The 21,312-nt window shown below is 42.6% G+C and overlaps 1 protein-coding gene across 2 annotated transcripts in view; it reads right to left on the bottom strand.

The window, feature by feature from the left end:
- Positions 1-21,312, bottom strand: part of EIF4G1 (eukaryotic translation initiation factor 4 gamma 1) — a 73,199-nt gene that overhangs the window by 25,649 nt on the left and 26,238 nt on the right. The window contains exons 2-7 of one of the 2 annotated variants that reach the window (XM_075861905.1): positions 11,316-11,412; positions 10,888-10,974; positions 8,644-8,664; positions 6,863-7,030; positions 6,643-6,739; positions 1,035-1,141 (exon numbers count right to left, since the gene is read on the bottom strand). In XM_075861905.1, coding sequence (XP_075718020.1) covers positions 1,035-1,141; positions 6,643-6,739; positions 6,863-7,030; positions 8,644-8,664; positions 10,888-10,974; positions 11,316-11,412 — 577 coding nt within the window. The remainder of the gene's footprint in view (positions 1-1,034; positions 1,142-6,642; positions 6,740-6,862; positions 7,031-8,643; positions 8,665-10,887; positions 10,975-11,315; positions 11,413-21,312) is intronic. The other variant, XM_075861906.1, reaches the window with a different exon arrangement.

Genomic DNA, 21,312 nt, shown 5'->3' with positions numbered 1-21,312 from the left:
GGCCGCAGGAATATAATATACTAAAACACAGGTCAGGAGAGGTGACAGGTCCTCTTCAAATCCACAGATCAGTCCTGTGTAATGTATCCATGTGCTAAATGAATAGGACCTAACATGGCGTCAGCACGTGACCCACTAGCATTCAGTTAGTAACTAGGTAAGGCTTGTTCACATCTGCGGCAGAAGCCTCGATCACAGAATCCGTTGCTTTTACTAGACAAAATAGTGACATGATCGAGGATAGGATTAATAGCACCATTTCTATTTTTGCAGATGACACCAAGCTATGTATGACAGAATCCAGGTTAGTCTCCGATGGTGTCAGTCATGTGATCCGGTATCTTTCCTAAGAGAGCAGGACAATGTAAAGTGAAAACGCAGATGTGAACACCGCCTTACACGTGTTGGGGGCAACATAGAGGACACATCCATGGGCTCAGCAAATTGGACTAATGGTGGAATGATGAACAACTATGTCACAGTGTGTGTATTTAGTTCTATGAACTGGGTGCCTGTCTATGTGAGGTCGTCATGTTAATAAAGTGAACTGTAAAAAAACAAAACCTGCAGAGACAGAACGACGTAAAAGTTGCTCCTCACAGAGACTGACAGACATGATGAGATGTTGCTGAAGGTCGAAATACTTTATAACTTCTATTATTCACCTGTTCTATACCTGGACAGTGTTACCTGAATGGTCACATGTGTGGGAGGTGGGTCACATGACTGACGCCATGTCTAGTTCATTCAGTTCCCCTATGGGTGTATTACTATGAACTAATCTGTGGGCTATACCATTTTATTTTTACAAAGACTATTGCGATAAGAAAGGCTTGTAAGCAGAGTTTAATATACATGTATATTAGAAGACTATGATTTCCTAATCTATAAATAAAAATTGGACAACCCCCTTTAACGCAATATAGACTATAAATAGTAATTTTACGCATGGCTACAGATGCGCTAAGACCCGCAGCCTAGAGGACCAGAAAACAAGTCATCGCCTACAACGCTCTGAACCCCCATAAACTCACCGTCTTCCGCTCTCTTTTTGTAGGAATACTTTGTTGCTGATTAATCATCACTTGAGCTCCTGGTACCCCCGGAGGAAACTGCTGCTGAGCCGGGTAATACGCTCCAGCTATTTTAAAGAAAAGAAGAGTCAACAGTCAGACAAATCAAATAGGAGATTGAAAAGTATCTGTGATCACCCCACAAATCTAAAATTCAGACACGTTTATAGCACCCCTCATCAGAAAGCTCAACTGCGAGCTGTCAAACTCACTGGATGTGCAGATCACTGCCCCACCAAAAACACTCCGAGCTTCCCGTCTACATTCTAGCTACACTGAACTAAATATAGTCAACGCTTGATCATATAAACATTATGAAGGGGGAGGTGCAGAGAGCAGCTGAAGAGATCACACAGCTAAAGCACCTGTTACAAATAGAATAGGTGCACTCCCAAATAAGTCAGCCAAAAAGGAAGCTAAAGTAAAACAAAAACTAGTAAAATCCATTTCTATTATCGCATTCAAGATTAAAGACACTACGATCGTGCGGCATATTTATCACACACTATATCTAGAGAATCTGAAAGCAATGATTTTTTGTTTCGTTTGGTAATTCTTGTTGATCTTAATTATTGATGCCAAAGTCTTTCCTGATCAGCTTTATGCTTAGCCATCATTTTTTTTGCCATCTTTGGAACGGTTCTAATTTTATCAATGTCTTTTTATAGAGGCGATCTACAGAACTAAACACCGTATTCCAAATGTGGTCTCACTAGAGTGGCATAAATGTCCCTCTTTCTACTGTTTATACCTCTAGCTAGGTAGCCAAGCATTCTACTAGCTTTCCCGACTGTCTGGCTACACGGCTGACTAGATTTCTATTAGTCAGGTTGCTTTCGGACTTCATTTACTTATGTCCAGATGGCTGCCTTAAAGCAAATCTCTGGATCTGCTGTTGAAGCAGCTCAGGCAAGATGACCTCCCCATAATCTCAAAGAAAATGGTATGTAAGTTTGTGTATGTTCAACTAGAAAGAAACTATTAAAAAAAAAATGCATTCCCTCTTAGCCCCTTCCCGACATCCGCCGTATATATACGGTGCACGACAGGTGGGGGAGTATGGAGCGGGCTCACGGGCGGAGCCCGCTCCATAGAGCGAGTGTGTCGGCTGTTACAGACAACACTTCCAAGTAACGAGCGGTATCCCACTTGTTTAACCCATTAAAGTAAGGGGACAAGTTAAAAAAAACAAAACTGTAAAATAAAGTTTTGTTAATAAATCAAAAAATGTTAAGTTCAAAAAACCCCTTTTTCCCCATTTTCCCTCAAGCACAATGTAAAAAAAATAAAAAAACTAACATAACTGGTATCGACGCATCCGTAAGTCTGAACTATTACAATATAGAACGCTGTAAATAAAAAAAAAAAAACAGAATTGTTTTTTTTTTGGTCACTTCATCCCCCACAAAAAGTGAAATAAAAAGGTGATCAAAAAGTGTCATGGTACCAATATAAACTACAGCCCCCCCCCCGCAAAAAATAAGCCCCCATACCGCTAAATAGACGGAAAAATAATAAAATTAGTGTTATTGCCATATTTCGAGAGCCATAACTTTAACAATCAGTTTTTTCCTTGTAAAAACAGTAAAACAAAGAAAACGATATCATTTGGTGTCGCTGTAATCGTATTGACCCGCAGTATAAAGATAACATGCCGTTTTTACTGCACGGTGAACACCGTAAAAACAAAACCACCCAGAAGATTGAGGAATTGCTGTTTTTTTCCTATTCCACCCCACATATTTTTTTTCTCATTTCCCACTACATTATATGGTACAAAAAAAATGGTGCTGTGAAAATCAACAACTCGTCCCGCAAGAAACAAGCCCTCATGCGGCAATATTGATGGAAAAATAAATAAGTTGTCCGTGTTAACAGTGAAAATCCGAAGGGCTGCGGAGGGAAGGGGTTAAAAGCAAATTTTATCTCTGGCTCCCTCCCACTAGTTACTTCACCAGCATAAGCAAATCTTCTATGCTTTTCAGTTTTATAAGGGAACACGTCACCATGTTCATGCTGCCCCAACTGTGTGACCGCTCCCCTAATCCCATTAAAGTATTTTACTCTGAGGCCTTGTTCACACGGCAAGTATTCAACGCATTTTTGCACCGATTTACGTGCCAAAAACACATGCTTTAAGCTTCCTATTGACATCAATGGTAAAACGCATGCTTTAAGCTTCCTATTGACATCAATGGTAAAACGCATGCTTTAAGCTTCCTATTGACATCAATGGTAAAACACATGCTTTAAGCTTCCTATTGACATCAATGGTAAAACGCATGCTTTAAGCTTCCTATTGACATCAATGGTAAAACGCATTGTGGTGCATACGACATGGGTTTTTTTACGCTCGCGGGTTTAAAAACTGCGTAATGTAGAGAAGAAAAAAAACAGCGTCAGGTAAAACGCTCCGAAAACGTGCCTAATTCCCATAATCAAATCGGAGACCTAATTACACGCCAAAAAAACGGTCTGAAAATGCGTAAATCAACGTGACACTTGTCAAAAACACCTGTATTTGAAAAAGCGCTTCACAAAAACGCTATATTTTTTTTTATTTTCTTAAAGGCTTTATTTTCAAATCTCTTGTAGTGCAAACGTGTACAAAAAGTCAAACAATACAAAACAGAAGACATGCTGAGAGGTATCAATACAACAAAAAGAATGGTAATCCATAACAGATACAGTGCATATGAAGGATATATAGAAAATTACCATAGTTTAATGCCTAGCACATCAGAACTGACATTCACACACACATTCATCCCTCTGCTCTAATCTTCCCCACCCCCCCCCCCAAATCTCCGCCGCCCGTGCCAGTAACATCTAAACTGCGGTTTCTGAAGTCTCCAACCACCTGGACCAGATCTTACCAAATTTATCTGGACATTTTCTGCTAATATACAGTTTTTGGTACATAGGTATATATTTATTCACCAAGTGCCTCCAGTGTACCAAATTTGGACCCTTCGTATTTTTACAAGCATAATCACAATCTTTCTGGCACAAAAGAGAACAAAAACGAAAAAATATCTTATAATGGTTTTGTATCATTTCATTCATGATGCCCAAAAGGCACATCTGAGGGTAAGAAGTCGTGGAAATTCAAAGTGGGTATAAAAGAACTCCACTACCTCCGACCAAAAGGGGGGAAATCCTGGGACACACCCACACACAATGCATATAAGTACCAACATCTGACTGGCATCTAAAACTACTATCCGAAGTGAATGCTCCAATCTTCTGGAGTCTGACTGGTGTGCAATAAATCTGATGTAAAAACAGAGATTGTATCAGAAAATCCCTTACACTTACAACCCAGTCAAAAAAGGAAAAGTTCCACATCCTTCCTCTGCCAGATCAGGGACATCTCCCCTCCATCGCAGAAATGCCTTATCAAAGGGTCTATGGCCACGGGATACCATTAAAGTGTATATTTGTGTAAGGACCTTTGAACAGTCTGGAGCGCCAAGGTGGTTCTCCAGCCTAGAGAAACCTACCTGAGGTGACAGAGCCAAATTGGGCACACCAAGCATGCCGTAACTGGAAGTAATGAAAAAAGGCTTTCCCTGAAATTTTAAATCTATCCTTAAGTTCAGAAAAGGATACAAAGCCAGGGTCTGCATTATACACTTGACCATCGTCCCCGACCAAATCACTGCTCCCAGTAGGGACTCAAGATGGGACAACCAAGGATTATTCCATAACTGAGTTCTAGGGGAGTATGGACCTTCACAGTGTGTGCCACCGTCCAGGCTACAGCCGCCGTCCGGAGTGGTAAGGGTGCACAACCCAGGGATTTAAATCTATATAGCAAGTTAGTCAGACTTTCATAAGAAGTCATAAGTGCACCCGCCAGTGCAGTGGCTGCATTACTCAGATCTATATCTATCCACCAACGTGCAATCACCAGTTGAGAAGCTAAGCAGTACATATGAAGGTTTGGCGGCGCCATTCCCCCCATGCGTTTAGGGGCTTGCAGTACACTAAGACTGTACCTAGGAACGACACCCTGCCAATAAAAGGATCATAAAACAGTCGCTATTTAATTTTTTTTTTAGACAACACAATAGGACAAGCATGAAATAAGTACAGAAATTTAGGTAGGTACCGTGTTTCCCCGAAAGTAAGACAGTGTCTTACTTTCTTTTTATCCCCAAAAGCCCCACTATGTCTTACTTTCGGGGTATGTCTTATATTGGAAAAAAATTGTCGAATTATTTTTATTTATTTTTTCACAAACTTTATTTAACGGTTTTACATTTTTTTTTTTAGTCCCACCAGGGGACTTCACTATGCGATGTGCCGATCGCATATATAATGCTTTGGTATACTTAGTATACCGAAGCATTATTGCCTGTCAGTGTAAAACTGACAGGCAACCTATTAGGTCATGCCTCCGGCATCGCCTAACAGGCAGATGCTGAAGGCAGACCTGGGGGTCTTTGTTAGACCCCCGGCTGTCATGGAAACCCGACGGCGACCCGCGATTTGTTTGCGGGGGCGCCGATCGGGTGACAGAGGGGGCTCCCCCCTCTGTTAAACACATTAAATGCCGCTGTCACTATTGACAGCGGCATTTAATGGGTTAAACTGCCGGAATCGGCGCGCGCTTCGATTCCGGCAGTTGCAGCAGGAGCCAGGCTGTGTATAACAGCCGTGCTCCTGCCGCTGATCGCATGGGTACAGTCTCGGTACCCGCGCCATCACAGGACGGCGCGGTGACGTATAGAGAGGGTGGCGGCAATACCCCCGTGTTTCCCCGAAAGTAAGACATATGTCTTACTTTCGGGGTACGGCTTATATTAGCCGACCCCCCTGAAACCCCCGATACGTCTTACAATCGGGGGTGTCTTACTATCGGGGAAACACGGTATATCATTTAAAATAGATTAATCCTGCCATACAAAGATAAAGGGAGATTTTACCAGGTGTTCAAAGCTGCTTTTTAGTAACCACAGCCAAAGGGTCAAAGTTAAGCTCACCATATCTTAATAAAGGGAAACCTTAATCCCCAGGTAGGTCAATTGGGAGACTATATGCAATGGTACAGGGAGGCTCCGTCAGGAGCAATATCCAGGAGTAAGGGGATACATAACTGATTTAGCCCAATTCACAGACAGAACTGATACATTTGGAGATTTTTCTGGCCTAACAGAAGCCAGGGAAGGACCATCATCCGCCAGGTATACCAGTGTGTCATCTGCATATAACACTAGTGTTTGACACGTTTACATGGTGGTTTATTGGGAGCGCCGTGTGAACAAGGCTTTAAGCACTGCAGCGTTTTAGAGAAATCATAGTGAACATTGGCTCATGGCTCAAGCACGGGGAGATATGTCGGCTGGGCAGCTCCCCTCTGGCTTCGCTCTGCCTCACTTGAATGACCAGTCTCTCCCTAGACAAATAGGGAGAGACCTGTCAAAGCTGTACCAGGCATAAATTAATAGAATCAGGGTACTTGTCACTAAACAATGCTCCCTGCGGTTAGGGCAGCATGAATGTTCTGACAGGTTCCCTTTAAGTTATTTAGGTCTCCATATCAGAACTGCTTATCAACACTTACCGTAGGTGCCGTACTCTGTGGGGCTGGCACTAGGAAAGAATCCAGGAGCGCCAGGTTGTACAGGATACTGTTGTGTGGGCATCACATAAGAGCGACCCTTAAAAGAAATATGCATCAAACTAAATGTTTTAGGGACATCGAGCACATGCAGAAGAGGAAAGGGGGGGGCGGGACCGACCATGACAAGCAGGGATCAGGGGAAAAAAAGCAGTGGACTAACCTGTCCTTGAATATAGTAGCCCTGGGAAGTGTAGGATAATTGTGAGGGTATCATCATCACCTGGGAACCAGCGGGGTACACATGGGTAGGAGCCACTGCACGAGCTGTAGATCCAGTCTGAACTCTAGTGGCGGTGCTAGGAGGTTGTGTCCTGCTCGGATAGTAATGCTGGTGAGAGAGAGTAGAAGAATTAGAAAACATTCACCAAATAAGGGCCAGTTCACACTGAGTTTTTTGACACTTTTTTGACACGGAAAACGAGCCAAACAACGGCCGAAAATGCCTCCCATTGATTTCAATGGGAGGCGGAGTTGTTTTTTTTTCCCGCGAGTGGAAAAACTGGCTCGCGGGACAAGCCATATCTTCGGGCGTTTACGCCACCGCCCTCCCATTGACATCAATGGGAGGCAGAGAAAGCGTATTTCGCAGTGTTATGTCCGCTGCGCTCAATGGCCGCAGGCACAAAACACCACGAAAAACGTTGTGAAAACCGGCATGTAGGCAGAGTAAAATCTGCCTCAAAATTCCAAACGGAATTTTGAGGCAGATTTTCCTCCTGCAAAAAATAACACTGTGAACCCAGCCCTGAAAAAAGGGCAAAAAAACTCAACTGTAATAACGGGAGTGTTGTTTTACTAGGACACATAGAATATATTCAAACTGCTAACCGACAAATAAAATAAAAAAATGCTTGTATAGCCATGTACCCAAATGGAAAATTTTATAAGGTTGAATCCAAAGAAAATCCTTAGATGCATTTGAGCAATGTTATAAATTTAAGAATAAAAAAAAAGTTGCTGCATATGTGTATAATAAAGCCAATTTACATGATTTTGTTGTTTTTTTCAGATATTCAAAGCACATTCTGCACAGAATAATCAGCAACTAACCCGCCACATGAGAATACGGCCCATTACTTTTCCCTATTTTAACACAGGTCAAGAAACTATATTGATGGAAAGATATTCTAACTGTACGTGACCTGTTCGGGTATGTTCAGACGCTAAACTAAAAGCGGCTGTAAGATACAGAGCTGGTTTCATGGGAAAACAGCCTCAGATTTTAAGCCTTTTTTTAAGCAAACGTTTTCTGAGGCAGTTTTTGGAGCGGTTTTTCTATTGACAATGAAAAACGGCTCAAGAAGTAACATACGCTTTTTTTGCGGGGCCTTTTTCTACGCTCCAGTTTTTGTAACGCCTGCGTAAAAAAACGCCCCGTCGGAACATTGAAATCAATGGTCAGATGTTTGGAGGCGTTCAGCTTCCTTTTTTTGGGGCGTTTATGGCCCAAAAAACGGCTGAAAATAAATAAGCCGTGTGAACATACCCTCAAAGAAACACAAATTAAATTCAAACATTACGTTTTTGCAGGTGTTTTGGCTGTTCCACCCACCCCCACATCTCTACTCTGCCTACATGCAGGAATATTCTGCCACGTATAAGGCTCTGTTCACATCTGATCCCATTGATAATGGGGTCCATCGGGGTTGTCATGGTGTCCCAACGCTAATGTGTACAGAACATAAATGACATACTACTGTGAATGCAGGGAAGTATGTCACCAACTATGAGGATCACCATTGGGGGAAAATGCATGAATGCGGAGTAGAGGTGGCATGTAAGGCATATGACAGATTGGAGACCTTTTGAGTTCTCGGTATTAAACCAATATTCATCCAATATTACAGGCAAAACAGTGTTTCTTAAAATACAATATCCTCTACTTTGCTTCATTGAGAACAGCAATTAGGTGGTATGGTCTAAGACAAATGAAAGGATTACCTGAATAGATCTGAATCCTGCCTGTTAGAAGCAGCAGCAGAAAAAGGAAGCAGAGGGTGGAAGGAGATAAACGTGAAAATCGACCCAAGATGGGGTGATCAGAAGAGATTAGTAACAGAAGGGGGAAGTTGCCAAGGCATAAAAAAAACACATGCAGCCAGGATATTAGACTCAGTACACAAAACAATTGAGAACATATAGTGGGTAAAGGTGTGGTGTGAAACACACTGGAAAGGAAATACTAACATGGACATAACCATTTTAAGTACAGCGAAAGGATAAAAAAGTGCTATGCACAGAAAAAGCCAGTGATTGGCGGTAAAGACTTTATCCACCAATCTGGTAAGTAAAGGCTATAAAACCTATTCCTAGGAATATGCTCCCTACAGTACCTGCCTCTTTACTTGTGACGCAATGCTTGACAAGCCCATTAACTAGTTGCCGACACAGGACGATAATGCTCATCCTGAGCGGCGTGTACTTCACGCATTAGGACGAGCATTCTCGTCCTGTGTGACAGCCGTCTCTGAGCGCGATCGCGAGCGGGGCAACGGCTGTAATACACAGCCCCACTCTAACAGCGAAAAGGAGAAATATCCTCTGTCGTTAACCCCTTGAATGCCACGATAAAAGCTGATCCGGGCGTTCAAGGGGGACTGCACTTTAATCGCGACCAAAGCTCATAACTTTTATGGCCAGACAGCCCAGGGTCCATTGAAGGACCCCCAGGGTCCATTGAAGGACCCCCAGAGCTGTCTGAACATATTTCCTGTTGTCAGGGCATACTGAGGTATGCCCTAACAACTGCCTGTGTACAAATCAGTACACAGGCTAATGTACTGGCATATAGATATATGCCAGGACATTACAGTTAAAAAATAAAAATGAAAAATCCCTTTATGGGATTAAAAAAAAAAAAAGTTAAATGTATTAAAAAATTTTCTATGATAAATAAATAAAAAAGTAAAAAAAAAACAAACACATTTATAATGAATACATTTTTTCAAATAAGTCCCAAAACATGAACTAGACATTTAGTATCGTGGCGATACCAAATTTTTATTTTCCCGAAAATGCAGAAACAAAGCAGTTCCGCAGCGGTTTTAATATATATATTTTTTTTTTTTTACACCATACACCGATCATAAATAATATTATACATTTGTTATACAGTTTGTTACGGTCGTGGCGACCGTAACAACCTGTACAACAAATGTATAACATTTATGATGATCGGTGTATGGTGTAAAAAAAAACAAACAAAAAACAATATTAAACCCGCTGCGGAACTGCTTTGTTTCTGCATTTTCGCCAAAATAAAAATTTTTAATTAAACGATTATGTAGGTACCATCTTTTGGTACAATTACATTAAGTACAACTAGTCCCGAAAAAAACCAAGTCTATGTCGTGCAAAAAAATAAAAATGAGCATCGGGACGCAAAGAGGGAAATATAAAAAAAATTGTTCTGTCTTCAAGGCCAAAATTGGCTGCGTCCTTAAGGGGTTAAACAGACAGTCCGCTTACCAAGTTCTTAAAAAGAAACTCCAGGCAATAACTGAAAATGAAACTTTTGCCCAGAGATGGTCTTCCAGCAGGCCTCTGCCAAGGCATGCCCTGTTCTTTTCCAAGGGGCGGTTGTCATGAGCCGCCTAAGAAACTGCACAAAAATAACTCTTGTTGACCTTAATACTGTGAATATACACAAGTGAGGGTGTCAACTTGTAACAAGGCTTAGGACAATGGGTTCTCTCATGCTAAAAGTTCCGTTTTATCACGGTTTCCTTTTGACCGGAATGCAAACGTTGTGTATTACGTGTGGTTTTGCCGCGTATTTGCGTGCAGCAAAACCACAGCATAATACAGTACCAGCAAAGTATATTCGATTCCAGGCGATCTCATGTCCACGGTGCAGTATTTTGCGTTACGTAAATTGACCCACAGTGTTTATTTTCAAAACTACAGCATGTAAATTTCTTGCGATTCCGCTAGCGAATTTTATCCCTGTAGTTCTAAAGAAATACGCAGCAAAACCCGCAGAATGAAGACGCAGCTATTTTTGCAGCAAAACGTAAAAACCGTACCGAAAACGCAAAAAAAACAATAAAAAACTGACTTTCTGGTGCGTTTTGTCCCTGCGAATTTCTTGTGCTTTCACCGTGTATTTTCTGTAGCAAAATACGCAACATGTGCGTGTAGCCTATTTATTTATATTTGTCCTGCCACTAGACTTAAGCCACTTACCTGTCGAGGTTGAGACTGTGTATTCATTTGTGGAGTCTGTGGAGGCCCAAACACCACAGGGGCCGTGGGTGCAGTGGGGAATGCTGACTGGAATGAAATGTAATGTAAGAAACCAAATTAGCGATTACATTTAAATGCAAAAATAAACTTTCCTAGTTTTGCCTAAAATTCCCTGCCTCTTCATATGCCCTGTGTGCACATTTTTTTTATGGTTCATCTATGGCAAGTATTATTAGTAGAAATCTGTGTTTGTCCCAGTGCACCATTATGCAAAATTCAATAGATTATGAACAAAACTACTAATACTTCCCACAAACTGCAAGTAACTTCACCTGGGCTGTTGATAATTTCCCAGTACAGTAGTCTTCCTCGCAGCATGCGGTTGTAGAAAATACAGAAAGACTTGTGTTTCAAGCTGGAACACTTACCTGTGGGAGTCCAGGGGAAGGGGCAGTAGGGGGTCCTCCTATAGGCTGTGTGGTTTTGCTCATCTCATGTGCTGCTGCATAGGGTCCCCCACAAGGTCTAGAATTAAATACGTGGCCGTTAGATACGACAATAAGGGACAATAAAATCATAGAAAATGAATAATTCCTCGAATATATATTTCCATCTTGATTCTATCCGGTCTTATGAAAGAAACAGAAATATATAAAACCGATCCGGCCTGCCCTCTATTCTCTGCAAGATTTCTACAGGACTTTCATTAGCATGCAGAAACTACAGCAAATTCTCTTATTGATTCTAGGCTTACTGTTGTACCACCCAAAAAAAAAAAAAAGGGGGGGGGGTCAAGAACCCTAGAACTTGACAACTGCAGTGGTAAAAAAAAACTAGTGGCGTTGGAAGTCGTCCTGACTCATTGAAAAAAGCACCAAAACCCTTTGCGGACATTGAGCTCCTACAAATATTCCATGCAGTGCGGGCATTTCACATCCATGCTGTCAACCAGCAACCTCTTAGTGAGGACTATACAGTTTCCACAAACATAGGAAAGAGGAGCAGACAGACAGAACTTACATGCAAGCATCTGCACCGGGATCCGAAAAATTAATATGGTCATCCGGGATTTCAAAATTGATGGCCTATCTTTAGGATAGACTATCAGTATTAGATTGGTGGGGGTCCAACTCTCGGCAGTCTCCGACCATGAGCAGAAAGGGCCACGTAGCGCTCCTACTAGCGCTGCAGCCTCTTTAACGTTTACATTATTTTGTTTATCTTCGTACTTGCACGCGCTGTTACATTAATAGCGGCAGCGCAAGGTATTTCAAGTGAATAGGACAGTGCTGCAATACCTTGCACAGCCACTATCAAAGTAACGGTGGGTTGAAAGTATCATACGATAAAGAGGCTGCAGCGCTCATACTAGCGCCGCAACCCCTTTCAAACAGGTGATCAGCTGGGGTGCTGAGAGTCAGACCTCCACCGATCGAATACTGATGGTCTATCCTATGAATAGCCCATAAATTTTACAATCCCAGATAACTCCTTTAAACCATATCTATTAGTTACATAAGAAAGCCATTTGCGGGTTGCATCATCTATTAATATTTAGGTGAACTTCTCAATCTTTTTCTATCAGGAGGCACATTTTTCTGAATGTTTTAGGCCCTGTTCACAGAGTTTTTTTTGCCGCGGTTTTTGCCACGGAAACGCGTTTAACGCTTTTTTTGCCGCGATTCGATACATGTTGTGTACCATGTCAGGCTCTCCTCTGCTCCGGCGTTGGCGCTACACTGAAGTCTGACACTCACATTGTAATGTCACGTGTGAAATATTCAGTGTAGCGCCAAGGCCGGCACAGAGAGCCTAGAAGGCAGCTGCTATCCACTCACCTCAGGTAAAATCTTCGACGCAGCCTTGTGAGCCTGCAAAGATGCCAAACACTAGCCCTAACTTCAGGGAGTAGCTAGTTTTTGGCACCTTTACAGCTTCCCAATCCCACCCCGCATCTTCTACCCACCCCACCGGCATTGCGGTTTCAATTCACACAATAGGGTTCGGGTGTCGGACGATAAAAATGGCCGTCTAGGTTAGTTTTTGAGGGGTGTTTTGCATCGGTTTTGTAGCCGTTCCGTGTTTTCCGTTTGACACATTTTTCATGTGTAGATAATGAAACAGTACCCCCTGTAGATCTCAAAGCGCCCCCTGTAGAATGTGCCACAGTGCCCCCTGTAGATAGCGCTACTCCCTTCCCCTGTAGATAGCGCCACGCAGTACCCCCTGTAGATTTGAAGCAGTACCCCCTGTAGATTTGAAGCAGTACCCCCGTAAATGGCGCCACACAGCAGCCCCCCCGTAAAACGCGCCACAAAGCAGCCCCCCCGTAAATGGCGCCACACAGCAGCCCCCCCGTAAATGGCGCCACACAGCAGCCCCCCCGTAAATGGCGCCACACAGCAGCCCCCCCGGTAAATGGCGCCACACAGCAGCCCCCCCGGTAAATGGCGCCACACAGCAGCCCCCCCGGTAAATGGCGCCACACAGCAGCCCCCCCGGTAAATGGCGCCACACAGCAGCCCCCCCGGTAAATGGCGCCACACAGCAGCCCCCCCGGTAAATGGCGCCACACAGCAGCCCCCCCCGGTAAATGGCGCCACACAGCAGCCCCCCCCGGTAAATGGCGCCACACAGCAGCCCCCCCGGTAAATGGCGCCACACAGCAGCCCCCCCGGTAAATGGCGCCACACAGCAGCCCCCCCCCCGGTAAATGGCGCCACACAGCAGCCCCCCCCCGGTAAATGGCGCCACACAGCAGCCCCCCCCCCGGTAAATGGCGCCACACAGCAGCCCCCCCCCCGGTAAATGGCGCCACACAGCACACCCCTATAGATAGTGCCACTGAAACTCCCTGCAGACGCTGTGGCCGGGGATTCCCTCCAGGAGGATCTCCTGATATCACTGTCCATATATGGACAGTGACGTCAGGGGTTACTCCCTGAACGGAACGCCCAGTCATAGTATTGCAGACGCTGTGGCTGGGGTTTCCCTCAAGGACGACTCAGACGCCACTGTCCATATATGGACAATGACGTCAGTGGCTACTGCTTGAGCGGAATTCCTTTTTCCGACTCTGGCCTGGACTCCGCTGCAGGAGTCTTCCCTGATATCGATGTCCATATATGGACAGTAACTTCAGGGGTTTCCTCTAGGAACGGAATCCCTGGCCAGATCGGCAACGGTGATTCCGCACTATCAGTAGCCACTGACATCACGGTCGATATATGGACAGTGGCGTCAAGGGCTTACCCGAGAACAGTGCTTAAAGTTGCGATGTGCCAGGGGAGTCCTCGGCAAACAGAGGAGCTCCCTCTGCTCTAAACTAACGGCAGTGAGCTGATGGTTCCCTGCTTTAGGCTTTGGTTCATCTCAGTGAGACATACACCCGGCCACCTTCCTGCCGGAAGGAGGATGCGGTAGCACCCGACAATGGTTTAAATAGATAGGATACAGCGCCGGAAACAAAAACGCTGCGGGAAACGTTTTTGGATCAGGCTCCTGCACAGGTCCAGCGCCGTACGGATCCATGACTGATGTCCACTGTGCCAGGAGGGATCCCATAGAAAGCTATGGGAGCCGTTCTAGCATCAGTTTCCCTACTACTGTTCTGCAACACACCGGAGGGAAACGGACAGGGGCAACAGATATATGTGAATGGCCCCTGAAAGAGACTGTCACTAGTTTATTAATTCCCTATCTCATAACTGATCTAATAGGCGCTTTACTGCTGATAACTACAGTGTGATTAGTTTCAAAAAGCTTTTATTATTTGCAAAGTTATGAGCATTTTTCTAAATATGCTACCGTGGCTCTAATAGCCAAATGGGAGGTAACTTTTCACTCTGGGCAGTGTAAGGTTTCCTGTATGACGCTGCCCTATCGGCATACAGCCGCTCCCCCTTTCCTGCATCATATAGTACACAGCTTCCATTCGACAGTTTTCAACTGGCTCTGGTTGTGTCACAGCTAGAACTGTGATCCTGGTGTCATATGAAAGATTAGAATCTTCCTTTAAATGCCACCAGAACCGCTGTTCCAGGTTGTCCACAGCCGGAGAGATGGCTCTTTGAAGTGATCCCACTTCCCTCTAGACTGTCTCATACGGTGTGTGAAGCAGCTTCATTTTGATAGGACAGCGTCAGAGGCTGTGAGGTAGCTCCACCTCAGGAGAATAGCTGCGGTTACCACCCATTTGTCTAATAAAGGCTCATTTACATATTTATTTGAAAAGTTATGAACTTTTTTACAAAACTTTTTGGGACACAATTTTCACTAGCATTATCAGTGTGACAGCGCCCATCAGATTAGCTAGGAGATCGGGAATTACTAAACTAGTGACAGATCCTCCTTAACATATGCAAACAGCACTTCAAGGACTCTGGACTCAACTACTGACCTCTAGTCTAAACTGGGATTGTGTCAACCTGGCAGCTCGCATGTATTCTTCCAGTATTAACAGATCAATGCAACAGGTTAAAAAAATAATCATTATTCAATATTATATACATTATATATCTAGAAACACAAACTTGACCCAACTTAAACAATGGACGAGGTTTATAAATGTTGTACGGTCGCTTGTCTCCCTCAATTCAGCAGATGTATCAACACCTGGTCACAGATGCATCTTAGAATGCAAGTGCGGACCGGCCATTATTTTTCAGCACTTTTCTAGTTAGAAGTATTAGAAATCTGATAAATAATTTGCACTCTGAGCAACTCTGTAGCCCTGCCAAATTGATATAACATTTGTAAGTGAGAAAATAGCGATGGGGCATCAAATATGGATTTGGCCTAAACGCAATATTTTTCAACGCGCCTTAACAGGAAACCTGACGTCAATAAATTTAAATAACAGCCCCAGTGTTACGCGTTTTACAAATTCTTACACAATTTTGTTAGTCAAATTCACAAATCTGGTACGCTGGCCTAGAAATTTAGATCTCAAGATTAGACACCAAATTTTACAAATACAATTGCTTGGTGGCAGGCTCTCTACACGTTAGAAGCCTCTGGACAAATTTAGGTGGTTTTTGACAATTAGGGACAATACATAAATTTTTTCTTATGTGTAACTTAATACAGTTTCCCAAAACAGGTGCACTTCTAGGTTACAATTTCAATCATGAATATATGACCAATTTTTCACACATTATATAACAGAATGAGCAATCTCTCACGCGAGTGACGTTTTACCAATTTTTACTTGTATTTTGCATCGTTTTGAAGTTTTCTAATAAAGGTAATTTATCTAGAACATGTGTTTTTTTTTTTTTTTAAGCCTGTGCACCTTTTTGCAGGTGGTGTGTAGTTTGGCTGGTACCACAACGTAATTGTTAATCCCATTTCTTATAGGTTTTCACTACATTTCAATTTCCCAACAATCGTTCAGATCGCAAAACCAAGTAATCTTTCTTGGTAAATAGTCGTACGCAATAATTTCATAGAAATAGTTTGAATTAATACAGCATGTAAAGCCACCCTCAATAGAAGATAGCCAAACGCCATGTTAAGCAATGCTTATCTTCATGGAAACAAAAGAATAAACAGGTAAAAATCTAACCCAGGTTACAGCCAGTTTCTACGAATACATAACGATTATCATTTTAATACAACAGACAACAGGGAATTCATTGAAGAATCTATTCTAATGCAAGTGTTCTATGGCAAGAAGTTCAGACCCACCCAGACAAGGAGCCCAGTAGGCAACATCTCAGCCAGCCATACAAATGGTAACAACATTTGTTTAAGATGTACAGCTGATATGTAAAGAAAGTGTTTGCATCTGTAAAGACAAGTTAATTTAATCACAACAGCAACAAGTAAAAAGATGCCACAGCTCTTTATTTTTAAGTGGTAAATAATAGAAAACTAGTATTGAACAATGGCTGTCTTCAATATCTTGAAGCACTCTCCTCAATATTACCCTCTGTTTTATTGTGGTCTGCTTTAAGCCACTTTATTACATGTAATATTTGGAGAGAATAGGTAATGGGATGAATAAATACAAAGCAATCTGATCACTTTGCACAGGGGCATTAAACACCACAATCGGCACAACAAGACTTCCATTTATGAACAGGTTATACCAGTTATAGGGGCTGTCTGCTCAGGAGAACCGCTGTCCATATGCTCAGTAATGAGGACAGCCATTGGTATTTATCAATACGGCTTTATTAAAGGGGCTCTCTCATGAAGACCATCCCTGTCCACCCGCCATATTAAGGCAGAAGGATTCACCCCGGCTTCAATATGAAAATGAGTCATATCATCTGATCTGATCCATACAGCAAGATTCCAACACAAAATGCATATTTACCAATGCAATTCTGCCAATTCTATTGGAAAATTGGATTGAAAATAAAAAAAAGCAGCGTTCAGGCTTGACACAGTTACTAAGGCCTGTACCCTATTTCCCAACACTTGTAGAGTGTGAGAAGAAAGTAGTATGGATTTTCTTGTAAACAAGTCGCGCTACAATGCCAAAGTATTTTCCATTCAGAAAAATTGGCGGCGAGCTACAACCAGTAACGCTGTGTAAAAGGACTCATTCCATCATAGCTCTGTAGCTGCCCTGTAGCCATCAACATATGAAAACTGGTGCAAAGTAAATGTTGAGTAGTTGCCCGTGGCAACTAATCAGGTTGCTGCTTTCATTTTCCAAAGGGCGTTTGAAAAATGTAAATCTGACTGGTTGCCATGGGCAACTACTCCACTTTTCCTTTGCGGCAGTTTTGCACCATCTCCTCCATCCTGAAGCTTCCAACACATTCAGCAACGCTTATCCCTGGGAGGAGCAAAGATTGTTAAACCAATCCATGTTTCTCCCAATAAAAGGCATAATGGATTATTTGTCAAACCCCTGAGGTAATATATGGTCAGTGGACATCAAAATCGGAAGGACCCACAGACAAAAGTAGCCGCCTGACTGACATGATTTATGCTATGTATACACTTGTGCTTTGCCATTCACCTGTCATGCTTAAGGTGGCATCCATCCCGAACCACCAAACCAAAAGTATGTAAGTACACACGTGACTAGGGGAGTCCATCCACACCGAACACATCTCACTAGTGAAGCAGCTCTTTTGGATATGAGAAGTAGCAGTGTTCACATGGTCTACTGTGGCAGGAATGACACTAGCGGTTTTCATCTCCATGTCGTCACAAGCAAGACAATGAGGAATGTGGCCACTCCAGAGATATTCTACACAGATAAGTCACGCTTCATAACACTAGTGTAGATACATAGAGTCAATAAAAAGGTCAGGAAGATGCTCTGTACATAAAAGTCACATTACCCGCCTTATATACACAATACGACATCGTTCAGCCTTATATTGTGCGGATAGCAGATCACAAATCTTGGAAGACAGTAACTCCTCCTCCTCCTCCTCCTCCGGGAAACGTTGGTAAATCTAAATACAATGTTGATTGACTTTGGAAATATTTGTTTTTACTTTATACCAACAGGAAGCTGCATCCGGCCTTACGTCTCCATTCATATTCATTGCAGCATTCAAAACTGCAGTTTACGCTTAGAAACACCTTGCATTAAAGAGGCTCTGTCACCAGATTATCAAATCCCTATCTCCTATTGCATGTGATCAGCGCTGCAATGTAGAGAACAGTAACGTTTTGTTTTTTTTTTTAAAAACTACCATTTTTGGCAAAGTTATGAGCAATTTTATATTTATGCAAATGAGCCTTTCTAATGGACAACTGGGCGTGTTTTCTCTCATTTCCAACTGGGCGTGTATTGTGTTTGTAACATCTGGGCGTGTTTACTTGTTTTACTAGCTGGGCGTTGTGAATAGAAGTGTATGATGCTGACGAATCAGCATCATTCACTTCTCATCGTTACCACCCAGCTTCTGGCAGTGCACAGACACACAGCGTGATCTCGCGAGATCACGCTGTGACGTCACTTCCTCCCACAGGAACTTCATCGCGTCGGACGAGCGAGAACGCGCTGTGTGTCTGTGCACTGCCAGAAGGTGGGTGGTAACGATGAGAAGTGAATGATGCTGATTTGTCAGCATCATACACTTCTATTCACAACGCCCAGCTAGTAAAAGAAGTAAACACGCCCAGATGTTACAAACACAATACACGCCCAGTTGGAAATGAGAAAACATGCCCAGTTGTCCATTAGAAAGGCTCATTTGCATAAATATAAAATTGCTCATAACTTGGCCAAAAATGATCAAAAAAACACATTACTGTTATCTACATTGCAGCGCCGATCACATGCAATAGGAGATAGGGATTTGATCATCTGGTGACAGAGCCTCTTTAAGACATATGACCTATCAGTTAAGCTGACCAGAGCTTGACACCTGACCCCAATCCAACCTGTATGCCGATATTTATTATATGGATGCTAGTCAATAATGGCCCATTTAACATATCTGGAATGATTTTCCCGTGGCTTTAACTGAATTGCTGCACATGTATTCTTTTGTCTGTAGACTATTCAATCATACAATTGTAGCATTTCCTATTCAGTTGAAATCCCATTATCCTACTGTAGACATATGGCAAATCAACAAAGTGTCTGATTAGTGGGGGGTCCTACTTCTTATCAAGCTTGCTTGGCTGTTTCCATAACCCCCATTGAGACGAGCTCATACACAGCCAATTTTCCATTCAGTCCAGATACAGCCCCTTGTCTTGCAGAAGTAGTTGGTGAAAGAAGGGGGGCATAAGTTAGGTACTCCAGAGGGGGGTACCCCCATCTATAGGTCACATAGCATAACCAGTTGATGCGCTATAAGTCTAAAGTGGGAAGACCCCTTTAATTATAGACATAGTTATGTCATTATATTAAACCTTTCCATAGAATTATTATCGGTCATCTGAGCTCCCACAAAGCACTGCTCTGGTAACAGGAAGCCAGCAGAACTCTGAATTTACCTTCCATGTGAATTGACGAGAACACGGCGCAATACAAACTTTATTCAAGTTAAATAAAACAAACTTTAAATGTTACTCAGTTTTTCTTGGTTTTTAAACTGTACGGCCTTGTTCACAAACATAAAAAATAGTGCAGATTTTGTAAGCTAAAACCAGTAACTGAACCTAGACAAGAAAAATATAAAGAAAGGCCTTACAGGTCTGCTCACCTGGCTCCAATTCTGGTTTTAGTTTAAAAAATGCATGCAAAATCTGCATCAATTATACATTGTGTGAACAAGGCCTACAAGTTTATCTACATGCGCTGCAATCTTTTGTTCCATGTGTTCAGCTATTGCAGACTTACTGTAGTGATCATCAATGGGATCACTATCAGGAAGTCCAGAAAAGTATCCCTAACCCCTTCACCCCCACAATCACAAATGTAACAACTTCATTCCTTAGAACTTCTAAAGCATTTACATGTATGCAAGAAGCTCCTACAGAAAGTAACAACTTCCACTCAGATAGAGACCATTCCTGCACAGTAAGATCCACGAAATAAGGGACTTCACTAACACTGACCTGGAATTCACCGACAATGTGGGACCTGGCGTACAGAAAACCACTGTGTACACACACACACACACACACACACAACTATACTGACTATTAAGACATCGGCTGGAAATTATTTAAGATTATACATAAGTGTTTGAACTCATCAGCTGTTCTATGTATACAGACTATAAAAGGTTCACAAGGTGGGAGTGAAGACAGCAGAACACACAATATGTATCAGGAAAACACAAACGTGCAGCCAACACAGACAACTATTACACAATGCCCACACTTACATTTGCAGCATGCAGAGCTGATATTTCCTTCCACACTGTATAATGAGGCTGCAATGCCCTCACTCATACACTGAAAGCTGATATAGGCCTGACCCTTCCCCCTTAGCAGCCAGCAGATAACAGGGGAGGAGATGTAGTTGGGGTAGTTCATTGCATATGAAAGGGGCAGCAGGATATGCACAGATGGCCCCCACCCCCAACCCAAAAACAAACATTTCATGGAAAATCTTCCAGGCCAACAAAACAGACAGAGCAAGAAGAAACTGGACCTCAACACTGTGCAGCCATCTCTCCCCTGAGCAGGTCACTGGACAGAGCAGAAAATGGCCAATGAGCACTACAAGTGTCCTTAACCCCTTCCAAACGCAGACTTTGGTTTTTGTTCTTTTTGTACTCGCATTATAATAGCCATATCTTTATTTTTTTTGCAGTAGTTGCAGTTGCATTTTTGTTGTAGTTTTTAATGGCTCCATATAACGTACTGGAAAATAACAATTTTGTGGGGGTCAGAAGAAAACAAAAAGCAGCAGTTTCTCCATTGCTTTTTGGCCTTTATTTTTACAGCGCTCACCCAGCCATAAAAATAACTATTCTGTAGGTCAACACAAAAATTACGTTTTTTTTTTCATTTTGTTTTTTTTAAATCTTTTACATTTACAAAATAAAAACA

This window comes from Rhinoderma darwinii, chromosome 4, assembly GCF_050947455.1.
Source record: "Rhinoderma darwinii isolate aRhiDar2 chromosome 4, aRhiDar2.hap1, whole genome shotgun sequence".
NCBI classification, from domain to species: Eukaryota; Metazoa; Chordata; class Amphibia; order Anura; family Rhinodermatidae; genus Rhinoderma; species Rhinoderma darwinii.
This window is presented reverse-complemented; position numbering and strand designations above follow the sequence as displayed.